The sequence below is a fragment of the Nymphaea colorata genome, chromosome 9 (genome assembly GCF_008831285.2).
Source record: "Nymphaea colorata isolate Beijing-Zhang1983 chromosome 9, ASM883128v2, whole genome shotgun sequence".
In the NCBI taxonomy this organism is placed as follows: domain Eukaryota; kingdom Viridiplantae; phylum Streptophyta; class Magnoliopsida; order Nymphaeales; family Nymphaeaceae; genus Nymphaea; species Nymphaea colorata.
The window spans coordinates 24,729,037-24,757,013 of record NC_045146.1 but is presented as its reverse complement, the minus strand read 5'-3'; the positions used below and the strand labels follow the sequence as shown (position 1 = coordinate 24,757,013).

The window sequence follows — 27,977 nt, the reverse complement described above, 5'->3', positions numbered from 1 at the left end:
TGGCTCACACCCATTTTCTCCATTCAATTTTGTGTGGAGGATCCGACTTATCCAAATTGAATCCTATCCTGCATCCTTCACCACTTAACGTCTGCCTTCATCTTCTCCGCCACCCAATTCCTCCCCTCCTCCCCCACATCAATCCTTCTCTTCTCTTCTCCTCACCTCCCTTTCTCTTTCTCCTCACCCTCAAGGGAGCAGAAAAAGCTTAAGCTAGCCCGAGAATCAGACTTCGGTCCTCAACCACCAGCATGGCTGCAGTTACTGCTGCTGCAGTGTCCCTCCCCACCTCCACTTCTCTACCGACTAGAGCTTCTGCCTCCTCTGAAAGGATCTGTTTCCACAAGGTAAACCCCTGCAATCATTCATCTTAAAAAGTAAGCAAAAGAAGAAGAAAGAAAGTTTTGATGGAACAGGTTTTAGATCGATCACAATTTTCTTCTTATGCATTAGTCCTTAGGCTTATTTTTCTAGCCACTATATGCGCCACTCAATGTAATTGAGCTAAACTAACAAACATATAGATACCTTAGTTCATGGCTCATGCTTCACCTGGCCTTATATAATATTGGTAAGTACGCATCCACTTTTCATTAGTTTTATATGTATATAAGGGAAGAACTTCTAGTGGTTTGGTGGTTGTACCTAGTAGTCTGATGCATGAAAATTTGTCTCTACCTGTCAGTCGTGTTTGCAATGTCGAGGCTCTTGCGTATCCTTTGGCCTGAAGTGATGAAAAAAAAAAGAAAAAAAGAAGCACAGGAGCTAGAAAAAACGGCACCCACTTTTGTTGTTTCCTCACCCAGTTTATGTATTACAGGCTTTTCTCAGTGGAAGGCCTATTGCGTCTGAAGCGCTTGTAGCAACAAGGAATGTTTCTGCAATTAGTAAGCTCGCAGTCAGAGCTCAGATTGCAACAGAAACTCCTACAAAGGTAGAGAAGGTCCACAAGAAGAATGAGGAAGGTGTCATTGTCAACAAATTCAAGCCCAAGACACCCTACACTGGTCGCTGCCTCCTCAACACCAAGATTACTGGGGATGATGCACCAGGAGAGACATGGCACATGGTTTTCACCACTGAAGGTGCTTTTGGGCTCAATGCTCCTTCAGTTCTGCTGATTAATTATGTCTGCTTTTGTGCCTCAAGTGGTCCTCTGTCTTGATGTTTTCATGATTATCCTTAGGGGAAATACCCTACAGGGAAGGGCAGTCTGTTGGTGTAATTCCTGATGGCATTGACAAGAACGGAAAGCCCCATAAGTTGAGGCTCTACTCTATAGCCAGCAGTGCTCTTGGGGATTTTGGAGACTCCAAAAGTGTAAGTCCAAGTTGCCCTGATTTTGATAATTCTCAATTCTTTGTTGGGGAGGACGATTTCTGACATTTAATACGTAATTCCTTTTTAACAAGAAGATGGACAAAACTCTCTTTTTTGTTTGGATCCTTTCATGTTTAAATTGAGATCTCAAGTATTTGGTCTTACTGATTTGCAAGCTTCATTGGGACTCAAGGGTACCACTCCGATGTCATCAAAGACTCTTATTCTTTGCATCAGTTACTTCTGTTGAAAGTTCTACATGATCAGGGATAAATTTGACTGTGATGCGTTTGTGTTTCCAACAGGTATCGCTATGCGTAAAGCGCCTTGTCTATACCAATGATCAAGGGGAGATAGTGAAGGGAGTCTGCTCTAACTTCCTCTGTATGGAACATTCCTCTGGCTCATTGATGCATATGTTCTGTATATCGACATGAAAAGTTTGGAGAACCCTAATCCAAAATTTTCATTTGCGATTGCTGCTTTGTCTTCTACAGACTTTTTAGAAACATGAGCCATTCAAAACAACTTAATGAAGAACTAGTAATTTTATATCCTAATTATGTAGCTGTCCAAAAAACTAGAATGATTACCACATTTTTTATAGACAACTCGGACAAATTAGATCCATTTTTGAGGTGTATTTCTTTAATTTAGTTATCCACTTAGTAGATATTAGTTTGTTAATTAATTGGTCTCAAATATTTTAGGTGACTTGAAGCCTGGGGATGAAGTTAAAATGACAGGGCCGGTGGGCAAAGAAATGCTTATGCCTGTTGATCCTAATGCTACCATCATTATGGTAATTTTTAAACACTTGTTTTGTGGTTGATCAACTAACAGTCCCTTCATGTGCTTATCTCTTTTATGGTTTGATGGGCTTGCAAATCACTGCCATAGTTTTGAACTGGTCTCAGCCTAAGGCTGGGACTGAATATGCAATTAGCTTCAGAAATTTGATGGCGTTTGATTGCAGCTTGCTACTGGTACTGGCATTGCTCCTTTCCGTGGGTTCTTGTGGAAAATGTTCTTTGAGAAGCATAAGGATTACAAGGTAATATTAAATTACGTGAGTTTGAAATTTCAAAATTGCTATTATTGTCCTTCTGTTGTCACCAGAATTTTTCCTCAAGTGTTTTGAGTTTCCGAATGACATACAGTTCAATGGTCTAGCATGGCTTTTCTTGGGAGTTCCCACTAGCAGCTCTTTGCTCTACAAAGAGGTGAATGGATCAATTTATAAATTTCTGTTGAATAATTAATTTCTTTCTTCTTAAGGTAGAGTCTAATGCTTCTTTGACATACAGGAGTTTGAGAAGATGAAGGAAAAAGCTCCTGACAATTTCAGGCTTGACTTTGCCGTCAGTCGAGAACAGACAAATGAGAAGGGAGAAAAGATGTATATTCAAACAAGAATGGCCCAATATGCTGAAGAACTATGGGAATTGCTCAAGAAGGACAACACCTTCGTGTACATGTGTGGATTGAAAGGAATGGAGAAAGGGATTGACGACATTATGACATCCTTGGCTGCTAGAGATGGTAAAAGTGCAGATTGTTATGGGATCTTAGTGTACTACCTAATGAAATAGAAACTTTAGTCTTATTCGTCTAACTGTGGCCATGTTCTCAATGCAGGCTTTGATTGGCTGGAGTACAAAAGACAGTTGAAGAAGGCAGAGCAATGGAACGTTGAAGTGTATTGATGTTTGGAGCTTCCTACAATCTTGTTTTTACCAGCAACAGTATGTTTGGCAGCCAGCGCGCCACTCTTTTCTGTAGATAGGAAACCAGCTCTCATATGTATAATTTTTCAGTTTTCCTTTTCCCTCACAGTCAGAAGTATTTTCTGTCACCTTCTTGTAAGTGCTGTCTCGAAAAGATTGTACAACGCTGTGCTCATTTCAGACTCCTGTATGCCTTCTCTGCACAAACAAAACATGTCTTCCAATTCAATGGAAACGAGCTGTTCTGAACTCCATCCTTCTCTGCACTTAAAATTGTGATGAAGCTTGGGGAATCTACTTCCATTGCAGAAATCATTGTTTCGTAGCTCAGAAAGATTTCCATTACAGGAATCAATGTTTTCTAGCTAATTTATGATTTCATGGCAGTGGTAAATATTTCATAGCAAATAAAAAACCCGCACTTTCAAAACATATTCGGATCATCTTTAGCATGAATTCTTATCCGTTCTTTCAAAGATATTTTAATCTTCCTAAGTTCGAATTCAGTCGACAAGAAAATGTGATTTATTGATTAAGTATAAACGAGCAGGCAACGATCTTCAATGCTAAAGTCAAACTTTCAGCTTTTCTCCTAAATGTGCATAGGAAACTTCACTTTTTCCTTATGTTTCAAAATTTCGTATTAAACTCCACCTTCCATTGGGATCAGAATAAGAAGTTTGAGAAGTCAAGCTATTGTGCAGTTGACGGTTGGTTCCGTGAAGATCGTGTAAGTCTTAATTCAGTAAGAACGCAATCCAGGTTTTAATTCATCAAGAAGCTATACTTTTCATTATTTGTGGGCTGGCTTAACTAAGTTTCACCAAGTACTGTTAAATTCCACAAAGAATATCATGGTTTCTATTGGAATCCAAACTATGTGTAGAGTGTGGACGGCTGACACCAAAAGAGGTCGCCAATAACAAAGTTGATGAGCATGTTTCAAACACGGGAATGTCCACCTTTGAGAGTCGCTGTCTCCCTTTGTCCTAAAAAGGAACTAAATTGTACAGGTGTTTGAGACGTGTTGTCATAGGACACCCGATATCGGACATTCATGTGCCCAAGGCTTTGTCTCCTGCCACGAAATCAAACATCATGTCCTTTCATGCCCCACATCTTGGGACGTGTTTGTAGCTCAAATTTCACTCGAGCTTGCATAGGTGCAGGTTTTGTGGACTGATTCAAATTGAATTGGTGGCAAACCTACGAAGTTAGTTGCGATTTGGTTAATTTTTTAATGGAAAATGGTCGCAAGCGTGGAAAGATGGAAGGACTAAAGGGCGGAACCAGGTAAAAAGGAAAAGGATTAAGAAATCAATCTGGAGATGCGGGGGATCGAACCCCGTGCCTCTCGCATGCAAAGCGAGCGCTCTACCATTTGAGCTACATCCCCGCTGTTGTTATATTTAAGGTTTTTTTTTTAAAAAAACTAGATACTGTCTTCCGCCTTCCACTTAAACTGAAGAAATCATTTGATTAATTTATACTGTCTTCCGCCTTCCACTTAAACTGAAGAAATCATTTGATTAATTTATACTTTCTTCCGCCTTCCACTTCAACTGAACGGATTCATTCAATCATTTGATTATTGGATACAATAAAAACCATCTGAGCTTCAAGCTGTAGTATTTAAAAGGGCACCGAGATCGCTCTGGTACTCTAGTGTTGATTATGATGTATGTGATCGTGTTTTTTAATGCAAAGAAGTTTGGTTGGTCACAAAATTTTCCACAAGTCACAACGTTCTTACAGTACTTTCATAAATTTTAACAGTGCTACATGTATCTTTGGTGTTAGTAACTCTGACTTTGCACTTTTATTACTTCGAATTAATTCTAGCTATTTGTAAACAAAGGTTAGGAAATACGCCGTTGGTTATTGGCCTATTGGCTTCTTTATGCCATATCGATCAGCAGACGGAAAAAGACTATGCCAATGCTGACAATTCGCTGCTGCACAGATTTTTTTATCAAGTCGACCACGCAAGTCACGCGGTTATTTAGCTAAACTCGATACAAGCAAGCACCGGGACCAAGAGATTTCCAAGTGTCTTCACAGACCAAAGCTTTACTGGGGAATCAATGTGCAGAGCCAAAAAAGCAAAGGTGGTGAAGACGAAAAAAGCCAGAAGATTAGGACGGCAGCGGAACGGTGGCAGATCCTCTCAATCAGAGAATCACATGTTTTAAGTCCATTAATTTGTTTCTACGCGCAGCAACGCAACTTTTTCCAAAGAGCAGGCTCCGTTTCTGTTACAGAGTATATATATATATATATATATATATATATAAAGAGAAAGAGAGAGAGAGAGAGAGAGAGGGAGGGAGAGGAGATATGGACATTCTGTCACTGGACGTAGTGTATATAGTTAACAAACCTAACATTGCCTTGCTGCTGTAACAATGGCAGTTGAAAAAGCGAAACGAGAACATGGAAGAAAAAGAAGCGCTGTGGAGTCGAGCATGACCTATCACTTCAGCACACAGCTCTTTTCATTTTTCTTTTCTTTTTATAGACTCCCCACCAGGCAGAAATCATTCACGTGATGTCATACTTCTTCCCCCCATTCTGAAGCCTTTCCTCTACTTTCTCTCCCCACTCTTCTCTTCTTTCCCCTCTTTCCAGTTCCATGATCAATTCCATCATTACCATCTTCATCACCAAAAGCGACGTGACAGTACAGAAAAGCAAAATTGAAGAAGAAAAAAGGAGGAAGATGTGTAAAAGAGAGAAAAAAAAAAACAGAAAAAGCTAAGGTTGAAATTCAATGGTGGTGTTTGTGATAGGCAGCAGGGGCAGGCGCCGACGCCATGGCTGTTGCATTGGAAGGGGGCAGCAAGCTCTGCTGCTGCTGTTTGGGTGGAGGGCACTGGTAGCACTTGGTGAAGAGGCCGAAGGTGTTGACCTGGTGGACGAAGTTGGTCATGCTGGCCCAGCCGCCGAAGCCGAAGCCCACCACCAGAACCCAGCCCACCACGAAGGCGTTGAGCAGGTAGCTGCCCGTCCACCCGCCCATGAACCGGGGGGGTCTCTCGACGGCGTTCTCGCGGGCGGCGGCGGACCGGAAGGTGAGCATGTGGGCGACGGCGGGGATGATGTAGACGGTGAAGGAGACGAGGAGGGAGCCGACGGCGGAGTTGATGGGGCCGAAGAAGGGGAAGATGATGGCGAGGAACCAGATGGGGACGACCACCGGCAGCCTCGCCAGGGCGCGCCTGCACATGCTCTTCGTCTCGTGCATCCCGATCACTTTCTCCCACACGAAGTACAGAGGCGTGCATGCGAACCCGAACGTTATGAACTTTAAATTTTTTGAGTACCATGATTCATCGTCGAGTCCACCGTCGTCGTCAACAACAAGAAAAGAAAGAAAACCAAGTCAGCAGCATTATGAGAAATTTAACATCATTAACAGTTACAGGATTTCAATGAACATGGTGATATGCTCTTGATTATTGAACAAAAAGAAAGGAAAAGAAGGGAAGCTAAGTGGAGACATGTTCAGGTCCAGTCTTGCTATCAAGGACTCATTAGCTAGTCTATCGGGGCACATATTTCCACTGCCCACTTCCCCACTTGCCTTCCCTGGTCCAGAAAAGGACTTAGTAAACCAGCCAAAAATGTTCGACAGTAGAGATCCGTGATAAAACGAAACAGTCACAAAGTTGGCAGAGCAACCGATCCATGCCCTGCAAAATCCGACACGTTAGTCCGATTTGATGACCCCTAATTCAAGTCCCGAGACATTCTAAGCAGCTGAAAAGACGCCCCTAGATGTGATGAATCATCAATGAGACCCCAGCCTTTTCAGGCACCTCTCCGAAACAGCAAAAGCTCAGAAGCCTTGGGCAGTTCCAAAACAATGAAAGTGAATCAAAAGCAACGTCTTTTCGCTCCCCAAGATGCGCCAGCGTCAAATCAGGCAGACAAGTTCCGCGTTAAGAAAAAGAACTAAACTTTAATGTCTTTCTAATTCTGATTCTTGGAATGTGCACCACGCTTTCGGCAGCTCAAAGTAAAGGAGAGAAGGCAAAAGAAAGAAATTAAGATAGAACGAATAGAAGGGAGAGATGGAGAGTTGGGGAGTCCAAAGATACCTGATGAATGAGCATCAGAACGACAGCTGCATCTCTGAATCCCGTCCTGGGAAGCAAAGCGAAGGCGTTGGAGTGGTTCAGGAGCATGTCCCCAAATGCCCAATACACAGCCACTGCAGATGGCAGCGTCAGTGTCAGCACATACACAGTGGCCAGCAGATATATGCTTTTGAACTTCTGGGGCTTCCACATAGCGTGCATGATCTCCCTGCATCATAAAAAAAAATGGCGGCATAGCATTCAACTCAAACATCTGGGCCATGCCAATCTCATTATTTACAGACAGAGAGAAAGATGTGTTAAGTTTTTGGCCCCTTTTTCTTTCACGGGGATCAGCACAGACTTACACAGTAACGGCATGGCCTCCGAATGTGTACAGAATGTTGGTCGCGCCGGTGAAGTAGAGAACCAGCTTTGTTGGACCAGAGTGCTCCACTCCTTCAACCTTTGGAAACCATTAAAGAATGTGAATGTACAACGATAAAATAACATTGAAAGAAACACAAACTGTTTTTTCATTTTTTTTTTTTTTTTTCAGAAAAGTGTGTTACCTGTCCGTGAAGAAGGGCAGCTATAGTCAGGTACCAAGACGTGTAGGTAGTCATCACTAGGCCAAGGAAGGACCAGATTCTGTAGTTGTGGAAAGACGGGACGAAGACCGTAGTAGCGCAGCATGCTCCAAAAATGTATGTCCATGTCCTCTTGTCAAGATTGTCATTAATGTAGTAAATGTTACTGTGTTCAGACAAATAAAGCAAAAGTTAATCAAAGTGTTTATTCAAGGGAATGATGCGATGAAACAGACCTCAATAATCGATACTTTTACAAACACGATAAATGAGAAAGAGAAGAGAAATAAATAAGGACCTCGCACAAGCTATGAGTTGGATTACTGATCCAAACAGAAGGAAAGTACAGTTGAACGCGAGACCCAAGTTTCTCCACTGCTTCCCCAAGAGCCCATCAAGAACTTCAAACCACTATCAACCAACACATGAACATGAAGACAGGAAATTTACTCATCAGTGTCACGAGAGTAAGAAGAAAAATGTCATCATGAAAAGATAACTTGATAGGAAGTAAAAAAAGAAAAAAGAAAAGTTTTCATGGTAATTGATAAGAAAACAAAAAAAGAGGTTGAAAGTTATAACCTGAATGACATGATTCCTGAAGTCGACTTTCTCTCTCTCCTTCCTAGTTCTGTACTCCAGATAAAGGATGCTGATAAGATATGCTGTCCAACTACCTAACAATCCATAAAACAGTTGCAATACGATGCCTGAGGCCATTCCTAGTTGAGAGAAAGAGTAAGGCAACGTGAGCAGCACCTGTGCCACCTGAGATACACAGAAGCAACACAAAATGCAAACCACCATTATCACACAGAGAGAAAAAGGAGCTCTGTGAATACAGAAACATACAGCCAGACCCATTTGGGAGGGGCCGTTGTGCATGGAGTTGCAGATATATACTAGACAACATAAGCAGAGCACAGCAAAGAAAAGAGCGGGTAGCAGAAAAACCAAAGGTTGCGAATCAGTCTGTTGGTAACCATGAAAGGAAGACCAGAGGATTACCTGATTGGAAGCACAGCTGAACCATGCATCATAGACGGAACCACCATGCCAGAAGAGGCCGGAAAGCCTGCTCTTCATGGTTTTGGGCTTCCCTTCTGTTTCCATCTCCACATAGTTGCCGGCCACCACCGTCTCCACCTTGTCTGTATCCATCTTTCCGGTCGATAGCAGGTGACTTCACAGCAAAGCCGGATTTGAATGCCCCGAGAGTTTCTGGAGAGCGAGGTGGTGCTCCTTATTTATACCGCGGAGTCCAGAATCAACTCCATGTTTTCTACAGTAACCCAAATAATCGGCGGTTTTCTGGAAATAATCGGCTAAAACTTTATGATGTTCAGGTAGAGGCTTATCTATAGAATATGTTTACAACTAAGAATATAAATATTTCGCACGAGCGGGTTTGCCCCACTGCCGTCTACGATGAATTAAAAAACTCGGGCAAGTTTCTCGGCTGGTTAGGTTCAGGTTAATTTACGAAGTCACCCACGTCTGAGAATGAAATTGAACTCCTCTGCCATGCTGAGCCGAGCCGTGTGGTCTTTGACTCTTGGAATATTTTGAACATATTTGGTCCGATCATTTTTGTTAGCAATGTTGTTTATTTTCTGTAAATAGTGCTGTAAACATCTTGAGATTCAACAAATCTTATTAAGCGTTTCATTGTCTCTACCTATCATGTTCTTAGATCGTTAAGATACGACATTCATGGTCAGAATCAGATCAGACTCTCTTCTTGAACAGAATGAATTCAGATGTCGAGTATGAACTATTAGTCTGCATCATTGATTACAAATGCAGAGACGTACCACGTTACATGAAGGATATAGATGACTGAAATAACAAGCTAATGTACAATACGAGAGAACATAAACGAAAAAAATTAAATAAATGAAAAAATTATGTGTAAGACAAGTTATGAACATATTGACCGATTCTTGGGGCCATGATCTTTGCTCGACCTAAGCTTAACTTTTCATAGGCTCTAGCTGTGGTGGCAGATAACTTACGAATGATGTCAATCAAAGAAGAGAGTACATATGTGGACGTTAGATTCTCAAATTCGTAATAATATTTGAACAGTACGTTCCTGAGACTCTCCTTGTCGTATATATGGCCAGATTAGACACTCTATCCGCAAGAGAAAATTTTCATTTAGATGCATGGCAACCTCAGAGCCTCTGGTACGATGGGACCATTCATCTGCAAAAGATATAGAACTCACTATTAGATTAACGACTACAGTTTTAAGAACTGATCACATATATAATTATAGTTATGTATATTACTTAACAAACACGATGTTTCAACGTAGCATTTCAGTCGAAACAAGGTGCATTTAATGGTTTGGTCGTCTGAATAATGTGACTCTGTTGTATTATTTTATGTACATTTCATATTGTAAGTTTTTTTTTTTTTCCCTTGGAAGGGATTTTTAATAGTAGGATATTTTGTGGATGTGGTCAAGATCACGCATCATAAGGGGCCGAGTGCGCGTATATGCGGCAGTCTTCGTGAAGAGGACGGGGAATCAACGGCGGATTTGAAACAGAGCGAAAGAATCAGGACCGGTCAAGGAAACATTGATTTTCCATGCAAGACGGAGGGAGAGATGAAGGGGAAGGAAGAAGAAAGTGAGGTGGGTGGGGGAAGAGAATTATTCCCACACAAACACGGCATGATTGCTCCCATCGAGGAGTGGGCTGCACCTGCTGCTTCTTTATTCACAATTTCCGGCCAAGAAATATGATAACAGATCAGGAGGGTTCGGGAGGGGAATCGAAGGAAACCTGTTTTTTTATTCTCTCTTTCTTCTTGTTCATCGATCACATGGGGAGGTGATATTGGTGGTGGAGACATGTGCTGGTTCTCCTTTTTCTGTAAAATCCTGCACCCTGGGGAAGCAGCAAGGCCACAAACAAGAAAACATTCCTTTGCAAAGAAAAGAGAGAGGGCATGATTGGTTTGAGCACGAGAAAGCCCCACCAAAAGGAGTTCCGTTATTATTATTTCCTCTTCTTTATCACCTGAGTTGGCCTGTTATGATCGATGTAGACCTACCCAACATATTAAATTGAAAGAGGGTAGAGAGAGAGAGAGAGAGAGAGAGGTTTCTAAAACTTGTTTACTGCCAACATGGTTCGATTACATTTACCACGTTATGAGATCGAATTGCAGAAAATCCAATCTTATTATTTGCTCCCAACTCAAAATGAAGCATAAAGTTAAAAGGAAACAATATATTCAATGCACACATGTAGTCACTGGACCAATTTGATTTTCTTCTTATAATACATCCTGCATCATGAAATAGACGGTTGGTGGGGATTTAATATTCACAGGAATGCAAGAGTCCCCAAAAAAAGAAAAGGACCAATGCTAGTTACCACTTCTTTAATATAACTTCTTACTGTGGATTGCGTGGAGCAACTTATTGGCATCTTCCTTTACTGTTGACATGCTTTAATCGATCAACCCAAGTACCAAGTTTAACGTCTCGAGAGTTTGACTGCCATCTAGGGTTTCTTGGCCTATGAGGAGTTGCTTTAGGTGATGAGTTAGAAAGCAGGCACTTGAGTGGACTTTGTTAATGCAGGTGAGTCGAGCTGGTTTCCTTTGAAGTTGTTTGTCCAAGAAGAACCAGGCGACAGGTCGTATCTCAACTAATTGGGAGGAATGATGAGTTCGCTCCAGAGAGTGGAGATTACTCATGGTATAGAGATGGCGGACCTGGTGCGTAGGCTCCAACAAGTCCTAAACCTTACATGATTATTGTATCTTACTTGCAACCAAGAAAAGCATGCAATGTTGATTAAATAATCTTTTTAACCAAGATTAGGATCATAAGATAAGTATGTTTGTACTTGCGTATAGGTGTGTTTTAGAACATGTGGCGCAGCAAAAAGTAATTATTTATCTCTTAATGCTAACACACTGTTAGTGCGCATGCCCACAATCCACACACAAAAGCAAAGGTAACGCTGCTGTGTGTGTGTGGCCATGAAACTTCATGTTACCATTCTCCCTTAGTTAGAACTCATCAGTGTTTTCTCTACCATGCAACTTTGGCACCGAGATTGGGATCCTAGTTTTCTCTATCAGTGTTTGGTAGCATTGTTATGAAATCCCTTCATTTACATGAATGTGCCGCCTATCATACATTGTAATAAAACAGAGCCAGCCTTATATAGGCAGCCTTATCATCTCCATTGAAAGAAACGGATTTAGCCCGTCAAATCAACAGTTCGATATGAAAAGACTCGTAAATTGACGCCTTTCTATAAATAGCCCATGACACTGCATATTTTTTTTTCTTTTGTTGAAAACCGAGCCCTTTATTTCATGAATTTACTCATGGCGTACCTTACATTACTGCTGCTGTACGAACCGGAAATATTCAATACAGTAGTTTATGCAGTAAATAATATGCAGCTTTTGTGAACAACTAAGAAACAACCAAACTTCTGCAACTGTGGCGGCAACAAGACTGATGAACGCTCCAGCAACTGTGGCTGAACAATACTGATGAACGGAACTTGCTCAAACATGAACATGAACATGCAATAGACTTTTTGACCAAGCATATATAGCCTGCCAATACCAGAGAGAAGAATCATTGACCAAAACAGAAACAACTCAGATTTAAATGGCTCCCACATTAGCACTTCTGTTCAAGGTGCTCTCGTAAATCTGTTTGTGTCTTCTCAAAAATTAAGGTATGGATGAGACCGAACTCCGGTACCATTAAAGGATGAAGGTCTGATTAAGCACAGTTGGAGGCCTTTGATCGTGGTGTCTGGGGTTCCATATACCCAAACTTCGGGCTTTGGTTCACTGCGAGTAATTCGAAGAGAAAAATGATCAAATTGATGGTAACGACTTTTTATGAACGAAGCAAGTATGAGAACCAAAGGGACTTCGCCACTTGCTCTTCGTTTATCCTTTTCAGAAGCGATAAACAATGCCAACTTTCATGCTTCTTGTTCTTAACGTGGCGCATATTTTTGAAACACAGAGGTTGGCCGTGGTTTCATGGTGTGCCATAATTAAACAACTGACAAGAGAGAGAGCTAGAGAGAGAGAGAGAGAGAGAGAGAGAGAGAGAGAGAGGATTCTAACGTACCCATTTCATCTTTATTGCGGTAATATGGTAAGAGTCTGTCTAACCAAATCGAGATTCTGAAAAAGAATCGGACCAATCAGTCAAGCTGTAAAGATTTCAAGACCATTTAACTGACAGAAGCTGGTCAATGAAATGTTGGTAGTAGCCATGGAGGTGGAGGATTGAAGGTAGGTTTTGGGGAATGAGGTGCGGTTGGTAGGATGTCAGGAACTCGAGGGTGAGATGAAAGTCAGAGCAAAGAACGCATGGAGAAGAAGGAAGAAGGAATGGGCCCCATCTTGGAACGGCTTCTTTTGATAATTAATCCATTTGGGTGCCATTAAAACTGCCTCAGGAACATGATCTTAGAGTCAAATCAAGTGTTTTCAAACTAATTTTGATGTTAACACCAGGTTTTCAGATGCATGGTCTTCCCGGATGGGCCGGTAAAATTCCTTCATACCACAAGAAATCACGCAAAGCTCTTGTAGAACTGAAAAATGTTTCTGTACTAGGTTTTGCCCATGGAAGCATCATTAAAAACTCATGAATTTTTTTAGAACTAAGGACCAGCTTAAATGACTGTAGTGCCATAAGATTCACAGTATGAAAAACTGGCCGGCCCTGATCCCCGGAGTCGCCATGGAGCAGACAGCTTCACTAACATCAAGACGTTGGTCGCTTGGGGGATTCTTCCTCCATTCCCTTTTGTTTCAGAAACTCCAACCCTCGTTTCCCTCTTTTAAGCCTGATCAAATCAAACGGGTAACATGGCTAGTTGGCGAACAGAGACACGGCTAACTCACTGACACCCACCAATTCAAAATGACTACTGAAATGCCAACTCCTTCTTTTGGATCGGCTACTACCCTTTATTCTGCAATTAAGAAAAAAAGTAATCAGGAATGCAAGTTGCTTCGTTTTCTTGCGGATTCCTATCTCCTTTCCTTCATTCTCTCCTGCTTCTGCAAGGGCCAGGAAAAAGAAAAGCAAGAAAAGGCCTTCACCTTTGTTTGGTTGTGTGACCTGTAATACTCTACTACAGGGAAGCGGCCGGCTTTTCTGTTCTCCCCATTTCGCTTTTTGCATGCCCTTTTGTTATTTACCTCTTTTAAAACGTCCAAGATCTCTCCCCCTCCCTGTACTGTGCTGTTTCTGTTAGCACAACCAAAAACTTCACCAACCGTACCAAAATTCTTGGCTTCTTTTCTTTTCGCTCACCAAGGATTGATGAGATTCTTCCGTAAAGCTGCTTTGCCAGAAAAGGCTGTCGAACTTGCTTGTCTGCCTGCAGCTGCAGCTTCTGCCTGTCACTGCTGCTGCTTGCCTCCCCTCTCTCTTCCCCTCTTTTGTGCTGAAGAAAGTGGGAGAAACCTCTCATTGCCATTGCCATTGCCACCCATCATTTTTATCTTTATCTTTTTGTGTTGGCAAAAGCCACCCGACTTCATCTTCTTTTGGACCTTGAGGTGGCTTTATCAGTGTTGGCATTACCGGGGGGCTCAAGGTCAATGGCTTGGTGGCATGACTCCTGTTGGCCAGATCATGAATCCATTGTGGCATACAGGCATCAAAAACGGGTTTAGTGTACAGTTCCCATGCCAAACATTCATGAAGAACTGTAGGTTGTCCCAAATTCATTCTCAAGAACTTGTTAGATCTATGCTCTCAACTTAAAATTAGAAAGAGCAGCTTACCATGGTTACATAAAACAAGAAAATGGGTATAATGTGTAACTTATTCTAAGATTGTACTCTTGTTAGTCACTCTGGTTTCTATTTATGAGGACAGTTTATGTTCCTTCGTTAGAAGGTGGGGAAGTTTGTGACATTAATCTCTGCAACATGGAGCTCACAAATTTTAGAAAACGCTGGCTGTTGGACATAACATAAGGGTTAAAATTGAGTGGTACTACATTGACTATAGCCTAAGTTGTGACAATAATGTCAGGTCATTTTTTCAGCCATCTTTTTGACCTTTAGGAAAGAAAACAAACACAAAATAGACATATGACTTGCAGTACAATTCCATTTAAACTTTTGCCTTGTACCATTCCAACATGCTAGCAAGTATTTAAAAGATTTAACACGTATCGACCGGTCATTTTTTTTTCATAAATTTATGTGTGTGTGTGTTGAGGGAGTTAATACTATTTAAGTTGAAGAAAATAAACATTCAGAAACAAAATGGACCCGTTTAGTACACAAAATACGTCGGTGCAATTACAATATTGTATTTTATCTATAAAATTAAAAAAGAAAAGTTTTCCAGCTTCAAAGACAATATGAGAATTGAACTACAATTCCACAGGTAATTCCTAAACAAATATATTAAGCGTGAGGAATGTCAAGCCTGTCTTGCGCTTTATAATGAAACTGTGCTCACTTGTTACTTTGGCCCATACAGCAACAGCTGAAGTCGTTCATCTCACTTGTCTGTGAGCTGGGGACTCAAACACAGTGGACTTCTTGACGCAGAATCTTGTTTGCATCTCAAGTTACCTAAAACCAAGATCACGAGAGGAATTAGCCATGTATCCAAGAATTGCGAACGGTGAAAATTTTACTTGAAAGATATCCACTGGTAATTTACCTTCTCTTGGTAGAATGAATTCTATCTTAATTGCGCATGACAAAATTTTCAATTGTGCATGCCAATCTGTGTGCTTATGCATATGTATTGCGTCTGTATATTTGCACTCATATCTAACTCTACAAAAAAAAAAAAAAAAAAATTACTAACACATAGAAAAAGTCACGTCAGTAAACACGTCCTTCTGACGCTCCGAGTGAACACCAGTAAAAAAAGAATCAGTATGGAAAACATAAGCAGGAATTCCGATTGAACACCAGTAAAAAGAATCATTACTGACGTTCCATGGAAAACATAAGCAGGGAGGGACGTTCATATGAACAATTCTATAGCCGTGAAATTATTCGCCGGTACAAGTATTTGGTAACGTTCATATGAAGAATCCTTAATTTTGTACAATTGTTTCATTTCGCTTAAGCTGCATAAGCTTCCAGTGAAGGCCCATACTTGACTTTTTACTGACGCCAACGTTACGTTTGTGAACGTTGGTAGACGATTTTCTTGACATTTAATCTCTCAAGTCAGTAAACGTTACTTTTTTGCTAACATAGAACAAAAACACCAGTAAAAGTGTTAGTGACACTACTTTTATTGACATTCACAGAGTTAGTAGAAACTCTTTTTTTTTTTTTTAATTGAACATCCGATTAAAAGATAAAATTGGGATCATAACTAAGAAATGGCATCTGATCATATTTGGATTTAGATATTATATGAACTTTTTCCGTTGTCAATGTCATGTCATAATTTAGTTCAGGTTCAGTTTCCAATTTCGATTTCGAAAGTCCAATGAGGATGTGATGTAGATTTTTTTAGTGTTTAATTCCAAGCATTAGATCATGCTTAAAAAGTACTGCTAATTCGAATCCAGTCCAGTTACATCCCCATTGGCATCTTGTCCTATATCATTTCAAGCTTCAGCTTACTCACTTGGTTCTTTAATTGCTAACACTCCTTGGCCAAATAATTGGCCAAGATCTCAACATTCAAATTTAAAAAGCCAGAAAATGCTTCCAATGCACCACCAAACAAGCACTTAAAGAGATTAGATCTGACATTTTATGAATTGGTTGTAGAAGTTTGTTGCTCTTTCGTTTGTCACGCAAACACCATGCACCTTGTCTCGTTCAGCCAACATCAATTCATAGTCTCAATCAGTAGCAGGAGCTATCTGGGGGCTGGTGTGGGCCACTGCCCAGGCTATACCTAAAATCTCAATGGGAATGAGTTTGGATTCTAATATATATATATATATATATATACATATATATATATATATATATAAAATAGGGTTGACACATTTTCATCGGGAACCCTGCAGAATAGAAGAGGTTGATCCATGAAAAGACCCATCAAAATGAACTGCTGCATCTTTTGCCTCCAGCGATCCAAGTACTTAAGATTTGATCTTGTTTATGATTCTCTCAAGTCGTCCCCACTGGGTCTGATCCAGATTTGGAGTTTTCGAGGCTAGCATATGCGTTAGGCAATATCAATTGGAATGGATTTGGGTTTAGTATCCAACCGTACTGCTTTAGAAAATTCGGGTATGGAAAACCAACCAAAAAAAAAAAAAAAATCCAATTAACAAATCACATCAGATTTAGATTTAAGAAACAACATCCAATCAGATTCTATGGAATAGGATTTCGTTTTAAATAAGTACACGATAGATTTTGGATTTGGTTTGGTTTTTATAAATATCTTATATCCGACATCCATGCTCTTACATTTTGAAAATTGGGTAGATTCGATTTAAAATTTGGATCTGGATTTGGATATACGTGTAAAAATTAGATTTAGATTCAGATATAAATTTTCTTTATTTAAATTTGAATGAATCCCAATGTGAAAAACACAATTAAGGGGATATCCAATTCAAATCGGACTGGTTGACTTCCCTACTTTCAAATCGGGTCCGGGTGCTTTGATGGATTGGAATAAAAATTCCCCTCCTTCGTTGGGCCTAAAGAAATTTTGGATTAACTATTATATAAATAGGATTAACTGAGAGGATGTGCACATCTGCTAACTTATACCTAGGCTCGGCTAGACTCTAAATTCATTCTTTCACTTTTCATACAGAGGAAGCATAGTTAAGAAGCACTAATATGTAAATGAGATTCAGATTAGTTAAGAGGCTAAATAAATGTAACCAAATGCTCGATTCGGTTTAAAATTTGGATTTGGACATGAATGTAAAAATCAGATTCAGATTTCAGATATAACTTTTTTTTTTTTATTTGAATCTGAATGAATCTCAATATGTGAATATCAGAAGAAAAAGTAGAATTAAGGGTACATCCAATTCAAATCGGACTAGTTGACTTCTCTACTTTCAAATCCGGTTCAGGTGGTTTGATGGATTGGAGTAAAAATTTCCCTCGTTTGTTGGGCCTCAAGAAATTTTGGAGGAAAAAACAATGTTGACCGCCGGTGGCCATACAACAGCGCACATATCTGACGAGCAATTTGCAATTGGTTTCATACAGGTGCAGAATCTAACTTACGCCATAAACATTGCACTCTAATGCATAAATAGAGTGTTATTCACTGGTTAGACAACTTTTCATGAAACTAAAGACACATGTTCTAGATTCTTATATATAGAATCTTATATATGCATTAATTTTAAATTCTCCATATATAGAATCTTATATATGCATTACATAAACAACATTTTTTTTTGGTTGATTGTTGAGTTTTCGAACACAAAGATCACGCCTACGTAGTTAGTTCTATGGAAAACGCTCGTTTGAGTTTTTTTTTTTTGTTCTAGATTTAAAAACCATCCTTCTTTGTTCATATATTTAAAAGATCATCTTCAATTCCAAGCTCAAGCAGCATCTCTGCTTATGTTCTTGAAGTATGAATGTGTCCTAGTCAATCAAAAGTGAAGGATGAATTTGGAGGACTTGAAAACAGGGGCAGAGGCCGGTGTCGCACTATGTGGGCAATTGCCCACACAGACCAACCAAGAAAAAATGCTTATTTTCATAATTGGCTCGGCTAGCGTCGGATCTGGTGCGGGGGCCCTGCCGAATCCTAGTGAGACAGGATGATCTAATGCCATCGATCAGTTTGAACTTAAAAATTAATTTGGTTTCTGTCTTGGACTGTTCCATGATTCACGGGCAACTGTGTTCAAATAATCAAAGGCTATGGGAGACGCGTGGAGCCGGCAGACCCCAAATCGACAAACGCAAAGGATCCAAGGTCGCTCTCGATATCCATTCTAAATCTAGTGAACAGTCGGCATAAAGAGGCTGGTGAAGCTCGTGAGTCCGTGAAAGCCCATTCATTTCCCGTGAATCTAGCTGAAAAACAGCAACTCATAAACCCCAAGAGCAAAGAGAAGGAAGGAGAGAATCTCCCTCCATATTTGATGTTGCTTGTAGCATGATTAGAGGCTCAAAATGCACCTCTAAAGTTCATTCATCCCTGTTTCAGCTTTTATAGATTGGGAACATTGACATCCAAAACAGAAGATTCCTAATGGTTAGCCGCCTCGATTCATATTCATAAGAGAAGATTTTTGTTATATTATATAGTGCAACATTTGATTCTTTTTTTTCTTTAGTATTTTAAAATTTTAAATAGATTATATTACCTCTACACTTTGAAATCTTTATGAATGAATTATAGTTTGCTACGTAGAGTTTTTTTTTTTTTTGACCGGAAGGGAGTCAGACCAATCCCGCGAATTGGGGCCGCCTGCCTGATTCGGATAAAGATTCCGATGCCCTTTCTCCGTCCATTACCGCCGCCCGGCGCCACCAACCTTCCAATTCACAAACGGGGGAGTGTGGGCGGTGGGCGACGAACGCCGCTTGTTAAAAAAGCAAAGGGTAGAAAACTGGTGCCTCTGAAAAGCCCATCCCCGTCATCAGCCTTTCAAAGCGATGGCCAGCGGGGCCGAGGTGCCCCCATTCAACTAAATCTCTGATTCCTCTGCTGCGGTGAATAAGAAAAGGAATTTTTCTTACAAGAAATAGAATGGGGCCCCTTGTCCCTCCCCATAATCCATTCCTCTTCCCAGAAGCAGCGCTCTTAGCTACCACCATCTTCTTCCTTTCGCACCCCCAACCTTTTATTTATGACACTCTTTCTTTATAAATATGCACTCCACAACAACCACGCCCTTCATTCTTCTTGTCTCTCTTCCACAGGCTACTACAGTACAGTGGCTTTAGCGCTGCGCCTAAATCCAAGCATTGATTGATTGTCCATCGATGGCTCCACTGTTCCCTATCTCTACTTCCTCCCAACCCTTCCTCTTCTTCTTCCTCTTCTTTTCAGGTAAGACGGAAACAACTTAAAATGCACCTTCCTCCTCTACTCCTGCTTTAGTGATTTGACAAACTGCTCTGTCTCTGTTTTCAGGTGTCCATTCGGCTACCTTTACGATGACGAATAACTGCGCCTACACGGTGTGGCCGGGCGTACTGGCAAACGCGGGCACGGCGCCGCTGTCGACCACGGGGTTCGAGCTAAAGCAGGGGGAGACGGTCGCGCTGGCCGCGCCGTCGGGATGGTCGGGGCGGTTCTGGTCGCGGACACTCTGCTCCACGGACTCGACCGGGAAATTCTCTTGCGTCACCGGCGACTGCGGCTCCGGGAGGCTGGAATGCTCCGGCGCGGGAGCTAAACCGCCCGCGACGCTGGCGGAGTTCACGCTCGGCAATGGGGCGCTGGACTTCTACGACGTGAGCTTGGTGGACGGGTTCAACGCACCGATGATGGTAACGCCCCAGAGAGGCACGGGTAACTGTGCGGCTACCGGGTGCCTGGCGGACCTGAACGGGGCCTGCCCTTCGGCGCTGCGGGTGACGGAGGCGACGTCCGGTGAGGGCGTGGCGTGCAAGAGCGCCTGCGAGGCCTTCGGGGACCCGCGGTATTGCTGCAGCGGCAGCTACGGAACCGCCGACACCTGCGGGCCCACGCCCTACTCTCGCTTCTTCAAGAATGCCTGCCCTCGCGCCTACAGCTACGCCTACGATGATCCCACCAGCACCTTCACCTGCTCCGGCGCCGATTACCTCATCACCTTCTGCCCTTCCGTCCCCAGGTAGCCCTCCTTCTCTTCCGCAGCTCCGGCAGCTTTCTCTTTCTATTCGTCCATTCCTTAGTCGATGCATTTTTCGCCAAATATCCAGAAATATCGAGATTTCGAAGCAATTCCGGTTTTGCTCAGTCTTCAGTTCAACTTTCTCATACACGTAACTTTGTCGTACGCGACTCGGTTTTTATTTTACATGTAAAGGAGAAGCACAGTTTAACCTTACTCATGCCTTTAATCGATCGTTTTCCTTAATGCAGCCAGAAATCTTCCAGCAATCAGTTCCCGTCGATCAACAACACGATGATATTTTCCGGCATGTCGGACCCCGCTACAGTGAGCAGCGACGGGTTCCGGCAAGGAACGATCGATTTACTCTGGTTGGTGGCCGCCACCATCTTCCTGATGTTGACATGGACCTGCTAGCATTACATTTACTCCAGTGTGGTTGGTCCGACATAGACACTAGGCCCAGCTTCCTGGCTTTACACCGGATCTTGGTCATCACTGAAGAAACGCACCGGACCCTGACCGACCCCAACTGGGTTTACTGTCTTCGGTGACCACTGTCTGCATGGACCCATTTCTTCCCCTCTTCACTTATTTCCATGGTTTTTCTATGCAATTGTATTTGTAAATTTCTGTTCTTTTGGTTAAGCAGAAGTGCCATGATGCACGCATAAAAGTTGTTGCGTTGCGACGATTATGGCGCAAATGTTTTTTCTTCTTCTTTTTTACGGGATGGAAAGATCCACGCTCAATTCTTTGTACAAAATAATATTTATGTGTTTTTAGTCTTTTGCAGTTGTAAGCTGCTATGTACAGCGTTGATGTAAGCAATTTCAAGCAAAGAGTTCGTTTTCTCTTCTGCTTCATTTCATTTCTTCTGGTTGACGACATAAAGTTACTCTTTCTTCCTTTCACGTTTTCCTTCTCCATCACCTAACATTACTCTAAAACCAGGAACTTTAGTAGATCATAAGAGGAGAGAGTACATTAGAAAAGCAGTCTCAAAACGAGACTAGTTTAACCTATCTGCAATAGAGTTGGTGTTTGCTGTGGATGTCATGGACTCACATTAGATAATCTTCTTCACCTAACTTGATTTTGGATTTTTTTTTCTTCGTTTGATTCTCCAAAATGCTAGTCTTCTAAGGAGTAGCAACCAATTCAATTATCACAATTGCCCAATGCTTCATCGGCCCGGTTAAAAACGAGCCGGGTTTCGGGCTGACCCGATAACCTTAAAGGGCTTAACTTTTGTCACTTTTTTCGGGTCGGCCCGGGCCAGGCCGGCCCAATGCCCAGCCCTACAACTAACTGCAGAAAAAGGAAAGGGAGCCAATAAAGGTCGAAGGTCGATCGTCACCCACATTTGACAGTTGCCAGCAGACGTATGACTCTTATCCAAGAACATGCAGTCCATTAAGCTATGTATATATATATATGTATATATATATATATATAAGAAGTGCATGGGATGTGGAGATCCACGTAAGGATCTTGCTTCTTCCTTCCTTCTTGTTGGCCTCGCTTAGTCATGTGCACCTGTAAAAGCGACTGCTAAAGCGTTATTCATATATTGCAAACATAAGTCTATAAGTCCGCCTTTTGTGGTGTGGGGAAATTGGCTTTCTCACGAACGAAAGCGGTTGGATGATGAGGTAAACACAAAAGTTAGTGGGGAGTTTGTGGTCAGTGAATGAAAAAGTTCGCAAACGGTGGCACGGTCGGAAGTTGGTTAGCGAGATAAGAAAGTCAGTCGACGTGTTTGGTGAGACTCTTTTTCGCTTTTCCAGATGGGAAAAGTGTTGATTGCGTAGACATGAGAGCTTTGCTTCAGTACCACCGACATGTGGAAATCGCATCGCTTTCTTTTTTTCTTGGGGTTTTCTTTTCCGATTTTTGGCAGAATGGCCAGCACGTTAGTCCTTGTCAGTGTTTGAAAGTCAGGTTGGATAGGCAGATTCCAATCAAATACTTGGCAGATCAGTTTCATTCGGTGGATGCAAATGTGCCACATGTCCCACTCTTTTAATTTTTTAAAAGATTTTTAAAGCAATTTTTTATTATTTTTTCCAATTTAGTTTCGAAAACACACATCATAAAGTTTTTATTTTTTACAACAGCAGGACCATGTGGTCATCAAACCATTTTCTTATGAAAGAAATGAAATGTAAAAGAAGGCAAAACAGTACTTCATTTATGGCCTCTACCTTGTCATTCTTAATTTTTTTTCTTTAGTAAAATTCATTCAGTAGACGATGCAAAGACAAAAGGAGGAAGGATCCGACTGCATTACTCGAGACCATCCACATCTTCTCCGCCTTCTTTTTGTCAACACATGTAGACCTAGTTAACACTTCTTTCATGCTCTATGCTCTGTTTCCTACTCTCCTTAGCTCTTGACACATATCTACCTGCCGCGGACTTTCATGTGCGATCTGCAATCAAGATGTCACTCTCATGGTAGACACCTGCCATGGACTTCACGAACATTTAGTTGAAGAATCACGGTTACAGCCATTACCAACTCACGTCGACAGAGAAAATATGTTCGACAGAGCTTATTTCTTATGCGACGAACTTCATTCAGCATCCTTTTCTTCATGAAAGAAGTAAAATTTTTGGTAAGCCAAGCAGAGAAACAGTTGCATGATTAGAAATTGCACAAAATAGGAGTAAAAATGAATCATTTTCTGTTCTACCGTATTTGCATGCAAAAGAGAGGGAGAAAAGAGTTTTGTCTTGCTTTAACTATGCGGCTTGCCTGTAATAATAGGTCGCAAATTGCGTTGCCCCAAGTAGGCCAGGGGCGGCTTCTCTTGTGATGTTCTTCATTTGTCACGGTGTTACGGGCCTACGATTAGCTTTAGTGCGAAAGAGAAAGATGATTTGCAGCAGCCGACGCGTGGAGGAAGAACACACCAGAGCACATGCTTCCAACCAACGTGTACATGCTGATTAAGGAGGTGAGGAGACTGCTGAACCCCAATGTGCAGGATGTGACAGGAACACGTTTCTTCACCTAAACCCATTAATTTACTGTAACGCAGGGAGACAGAGAAAGAGACTCGCTGCCGACAGAACCTGGCAGGGTTTCAATTGTAAAGCAGGTTTTATGTTGGAGACCTCTGCATTGGTTAAACGTCTCACATCTGAAAAAAGTCACAGTTTCTCCATCTTCTGCTATGAAGATGACTGGCCTTCTTTATCAGAAGCACCCCAACTGCTCTGAGAACAGTTAGGCGAGACCGAGCAAACGTTGAAGCTTTGAGGGCATTCTGAAAAAATGATCTGGCATGCAGACAACAGTTAAACGATCTCCATGAACGAGAAGACGTTGGAACACATAATTTTAATCGTGCTTCTTTGGAAGGCGGCAAATTTTGTCAATACCAAACAATCAAAAGCGTCCGCTGCTTTGTCTCTTTTTTAATTTTCCGTCACTCGTGACTCATCCCCACTCTGTTTTCAATCTGTCTCCCCTGTTCCACATCAAAAAACCAGAAAACCAACTATTGATCTCTCTCCTCCCTTCTTGGCACAGGTCCTACTGTCACGTTTTACCCTTTGCCATGCTTTCTTGCGTTCTGAAGCGACAAAATTTTTGAACTGTGTCATCTTGAATGCTCAGAAGCAGTATGTACTAGATGGTAACAACTTTTTAGTTTTTGATGCACAAACTCTGCTGTTAATGGCATTATATGCTCCTTGAATGCGCTGCCTCTATGAAACATGTGGCCGCACCTTCTGTCCATCTGCGCCATTCATCCTTGAGGTGACTGCAATTTATTTATGGAGGTTTGAAGATCGGGGTTGAATATGGCAGGATCATCTCCTTTGGTACACAGGATTTGGGTTTGCTTTTGCATTTATGTTTTGCTTTTGACCAGGCTAAGACACGTTAACTTCTGACTTGGATCTGACTTTGATCTGACTCAGATCAGATGTGGCATTCGGAATCAAACGATCACGGGTCAAAATCGCACTTAAACCCAGATTCTCGTTTCTGGATTGAATTCGGCGCAAATGCGTCTGTGGGCCTCAGCCAAGATTTTCTTCCGTCCCCATTAGATTTGGTGAGTTGAGCTTTCACGCCCTTAACAACGAAGTGAGGAGCTCGCCCAGAGGGCTGATTTTCACATCTCCCTATTCCAATTTGTGTATATGTTTATGATCTTGCTACTTGTCACACATCTGATAATGATATTCCCCTTGATTATAATAAACCTTTGTTCAAAAAGAAAATGAAAAATGGTTGATGGGAAAGAAGAGTAGGCTGAGTTGTTATAAAGTCTTATTTCAGAACTAAGTATATATACATACATGTAAACTATCTCTCTCTCTAGACTTTTGTTTTCTCATGTTTGTATTGTAGCTACCATTGAATATAAAATTAAGGGAAAAGTAATACTTCGAGTGGAAGCAAGGAAGCAAATGTTATAAGAACATTAGATTAGCGAGAGTGATGGGAATTGGGATCATTGGGCAGTGCGAAGCACAAAACCAGTCAAAAGCGATGGCAATAAATCACAGGACAAGAAAACTAGTTTCCAAAGTAATTATAGTTTATGGCACAAAAGGGTGCTTATCCAACTTTTTCTTTGGAGAAAACCAAATCCAAGATTATCCTGATTTCTTTGTTAAACTCTCAGCATGAGAAGGTTGACTGACTGACTGCAACTAGATAACTCCCTGTTGTCGATGAAGCGGACAGCTCGTTTAGCATGTTCGCAGCTGCCTGCCACCATTGCTCTAAAGCGTTCGACGGGATTCTGCGACTGTGCAAGCCCTGGCCAAATGCTTTTTGCCTATAAATCTGCTCAAAGTTAGTCCCAACCAACTTTATCTCAAGGAAATACATAGTCTTACTAATCTTTGGTAAGAGAGTATAAATTATAGTTCTATTGCTCGATGATCATGGCTGACTTGGGCATGGGACCTATCTCTTCTGCCACCAGCCGCCTAATTACACCTGATTCTATATACACAAATTTTGAAAAAACTATACTTGGGCCCTCGTTAAAATTTTAAAGATATAGTTTGGCCCCACCCCCATAAAAATTTCCTACTAGTATATATATATATATATATATATATATTTGAAAATCTGGGTAGTTCTGAATTAATCAATTGGGAATCCAATTGGCAGAGCCAGGACCGCTTTCACTTTCCATGGTCTTAATTGTTTTTAATATGCCTCATATTTGGGAGCCCACAAGGTAAGAAATATTTACTTTGGAAAAAAAAAAAAGAACTTCTTCCCTTCTCCCTCTTTTCCCTCTTTTGGGTTTGTGGCTTTTAGACTTACCAATACAGAGAAACCATAGCTCAGTTCGTATAGACTCACCTTTATCCAAAAGCGGTAAAATTCAAAGCTGAAACCCTCAATAACTGGGCATAGTGTGGTGGTGTCGGGGCGAACTTGGTTATATGCGTCATACTGGTGCATAGAATTTTCGTATTTAGTATATAGTTCCGTTTTATAACGGTTGCAAATCGGATGGGCTCCTAACAATATCCGTCTTTTTGATGTTCACATTTTCCGATTTGAATTTAGATTCAAATGCAAGCGAAAAAAGTCATACCTGATTTTTTCTAATTTAAAATCCGATTTCACATTCTAAGTCCAATCCAAATCCAACATTTGTATTCACATCCAAATCCAGATTTCAAACCCAATCCAGCTGACTTTCAAAATACAAGTGCATTGAATTTAAAATTGAATTTGATTGGAAACCGTGATCGGATGTTTATCCGAGTCTAAATCAAAATGTAATCGCATGTCATTTCTTAAATCCAAATCTGATCCTATCTTTTAATTTGATATTAATTTTTTTCTATTTATCCATTTTTTTCATAAAGATTCAGTCTTACATTCAATCCAAATCAGATATATTGACGTTCCTAATGACGAGCTGCCCGATCCAGTTTGGCAGCCTAAATCTCTGGTCCATTGATATTCCGGGTCAAACATCAAAACCATTAACTGCAAGAATTGAATATGGGTCGACCTATCCCGGATGGGCCGGCTCCACCCATTACACCATCCTCTTAAAATCAAGCATTGTTATCGAATTCGGGGTCTGTCACCAAGCAAAGATGCATAGAATCGGCTCATGAATTGATTCTGAATCTGAATCATTTCCGAATCCAGATCAAATTATAATTCGGATTTCTTACATCAAAAAACAGATCACAGAACAAACAATATAAAAAGTGAAAAGAAAATAAAAAACAAATAATATAAGAAGAAATAAATGTGCAGACCTTGTATGCAACAAAAAGGATCTCATTCGATTTGAATACAGCAGATCTTGGCGACTGATTAAAAGTTAATACTGGAGGGAGTGCCACTTTTCCTGCAAAGTACTCAAAAGGTTACCATATTTCTCAACGTACGTGCAGAACTTGCAGGAGTCTCAAATTCAATGGGTGCCAACATGATTTTTGAATCTTTGATTTCTGATGAAATATGTGATACTTTCCAAAAGATATGTATTGAGCATCTTATCTACACGTTTAGTTAATTCCACATAAAAAATGTTGAATTGCCGCTAATTTGGCAATCTTGACACGCTTCTTCTTCATGAAATGTCGAAACCTAATTTTTGGAATATGGTTTTACTGAAATTGCTCTGCTTTATCCTTCAAAGTCAATTTTGATCGAACTTGGATGCATACCCAACTTTTGATTTTTTGATATGTAACCAAAGGTCTATTAGTTGGTGGGAAATATTATCATGGTATTGAGCACTGTTAGAACTGGCTTATCAACACCTTGTTTTTCTTGTGCAATAAAACTTATCGATTTTCATGTTATATTGATTTGTGCTTCTTTTCTCCGTTATCCTTTTCTCACTTCTTGTTCTCTCCTTCCCACTGATCTCTCTTCCTTCCTTTGCCAAACAAACTTTGTAAAATTGTGATGGCTTGTTACTCCTTTTGTTTAGCGCGTTCTCCCATTTCTTCGGCGAACACTTCATTTTCTCCTTTCATGAATGAAACATCTTTAGTACACTACGTTTCTTATACTTCACACACTGTTCTTGGACTTTCATGTAACACCTCAAATTGAATGTTTAGTTTTGTTAGATGCTGGTTATCATGGTTCCTAACTTTTTTAAGGCTGAAATAAAAGCTGCTAAGGGACAGGTTTAAGGGACAGGTTGGGATCTGTCAAACTGGGTTATGACAGTTTAAGCCATTAATAGACCTCTCTATAATCAACTACCTATACTTTATGTCCCATATGAAAAGATAGGTCATATGTCACTTTAGTCCCTAAAGTTTTTGCTTTTTAAAATCCTTGGAAACCATATCTTTGATGCACTAAAGAAAGGAGGCAATAGGCATGGGAAAAAGCACTGGTCTGCCTGGCTTCTTCTTTCAGAGCTCTACCTTTTCCTTCTTCACGGAGGTTTACGACCATCGTCCTCCTTCCCGATTCTTTCCACTACAAGGAAACCCTAAAACTGAGGCAACCCACCTCCTCCATTA

The 27,977-nt window shown here is 41.0% G+C and overlaps 3 protein-coding genes and 1 non-coding gene across 4 annotated transcripts; 2 read left to right on the top strand and 2 right to left on the bottom strand.

Annotated features, from left to right (window-relative positions):
* Positions 1 to 28: 28 nt before the first annotated feature.
* Positions 29 to 3,299, top strand: LOC116261263 (ferredoxin--NADP reductase, leaf isozyme, chloroplastic-like). Its single transcript, XM_031639948.2, has 9 exons — positions 29 to 347; positions 821 to 1,085; positions 1,187 to 1,320; positions 1,626 to 1,704; positions 2,031 to 2,122; positions 2,297 to 2,374; positions 2,481 to 2,543; positions 2,628 to 2,862; positions 2,959 to 3,299. Exons 1-9 carry the CDS (start codon positions 252 to 254, stop codon positions 3,024 to 3,026), a joined length of 1,110 nt encoding a protein of 369 aa, XP_031495808.1. The 5' UTR covers positions 29 to 251; the 3' UTR covers positions 3,027 to 3,299.
* A 1,071-nt stretch (positions 3,300 to 4,370) lies between these two features.
* On the bottom strand, positions 4,371 to 4,443 carry TRNAA-UGC (transfer RNA alanine (anticodon UGC)). Its single transcript has one exon. It is a non-coding gene; the product is annotated as a tRNA-Ala (tRNA).
* Positions 4,444 to 5,413: 970 nt separating this feature from the next.
* Positions 5,414 to 8,951, bottom strand: LOC116261262 (auxin transporter-like protein 3). The gene is made up of 7 exons (XM_031639947.2): positions 8,725 to 8,951; positions 8,299 to 8,484; positions 8,015 to 8,127; positions 7,699 to 7,882; positions 7,495 to 7,592; positions 7,148 to 7,355; positions 5,414 to 6,351 (listed from the first exon to the last, which is right to left on the bottom strand). The coding sequence occupies exons 1-7, from the start codon at positions 8,875 to 8,877 to the stop codon at positions 5,815 to 5,817; spliced, it is 1,479 nt and encodes a 492-aa protein (XP_031495807.1). The 5' UTR covers positions 8,878 to 8,951; the 3' UTR covers positions 5,414 to 5,814.
* A 10,330-nt stretch (positions 8,952 to 19,281) lies between these two features.
* On the top strand, positions 19,282 to 21,337 carry LOC116261519 (thaumatin-like protein 1b). The gene is made up of 3 exons (XM_031640316.2): positions 19,282 to 19,714; positions 19,799 to 20,483; positions 20,735 to 21,337. Exons 1-3 carry the CDS (start codon positions 19,648 to 19,650, stop codon positions 20,898 to 20,900), a joined length of 918 nt encoding a protein of 305 aa, XP_031496176.1. The 5' UTR covers positions 19,282 to 19,647; the 3' UTR covers positions 20,901 to 21,337.
* Positions 21,338 to 27,977: the final 6,640 nt, after the last annotated feature.

Bases quoted from the DNA above. Each gene is read 5' to 3' on its own strand.
- LOC116261263 (XM_031639948.2), top strand. From the start codon at position 252: ATGGCTGCAGTTACTGCTGCTGCAGTGTCCCTCCCCACCTCCACTTCT. The intron at 1,705-2,030 runs GTATGGAACATT...CAAATATTTTAG, and splicing joins AGTCTGCTCTAACTTCCTCT to GTGACTTGAAGCCTGGGGAT. The intron at 2,123-2,296 runs GTAATTTTTAAA...GTTTGATTGCAG, and splicing joins CTAATGCTACCATCATTATG to CTTGCTACTGGTACTGGCAT.
- LOC116261262 (XM_031639947.2), bottom strand. From the start codon at position 8,877: ATGGATACAGACAAGGTGGAGACGGTGGTGGCCGGCAACTATGTGGAG. The intron at 8,485-8,724 runs GTAATCCTCTGG...TGTGTATCTCAG, and splicing joins TCAGCTGTGCTTCCAATCAG to GTGGCACAGGTGCTGCTCAC. The intron at 7,883-8,014 runs GTCCTTATTTAT...GTCTGAACACAG, and splicing joins CAACTCATAGCTTGTGCGAG to TAACATTTACTACATTAATG.
- LOC116261519 (XM_031640316.2), top strand. From the start codon at position 19,648: ATGGCTCCACTGTTCCCTATCTCTACTTCCTCCCAACCCTTCCTCTTC. The intron at 19,715-19,798 runs GTAAGACGGAAA...CTCTGTTTTCAG, and splicing joins CTTCTTCCTCTTCTTTTCAG to GTGTCCATTCGGCTACCTTT. The intron at 20,484-20,734 runs GTAGCCCTCCTT...TCCTTAATGCAG, and splicing joins TTCTGCCCTTCCGTCCCCAG to CCAGAAATCTTCCAGCAATC.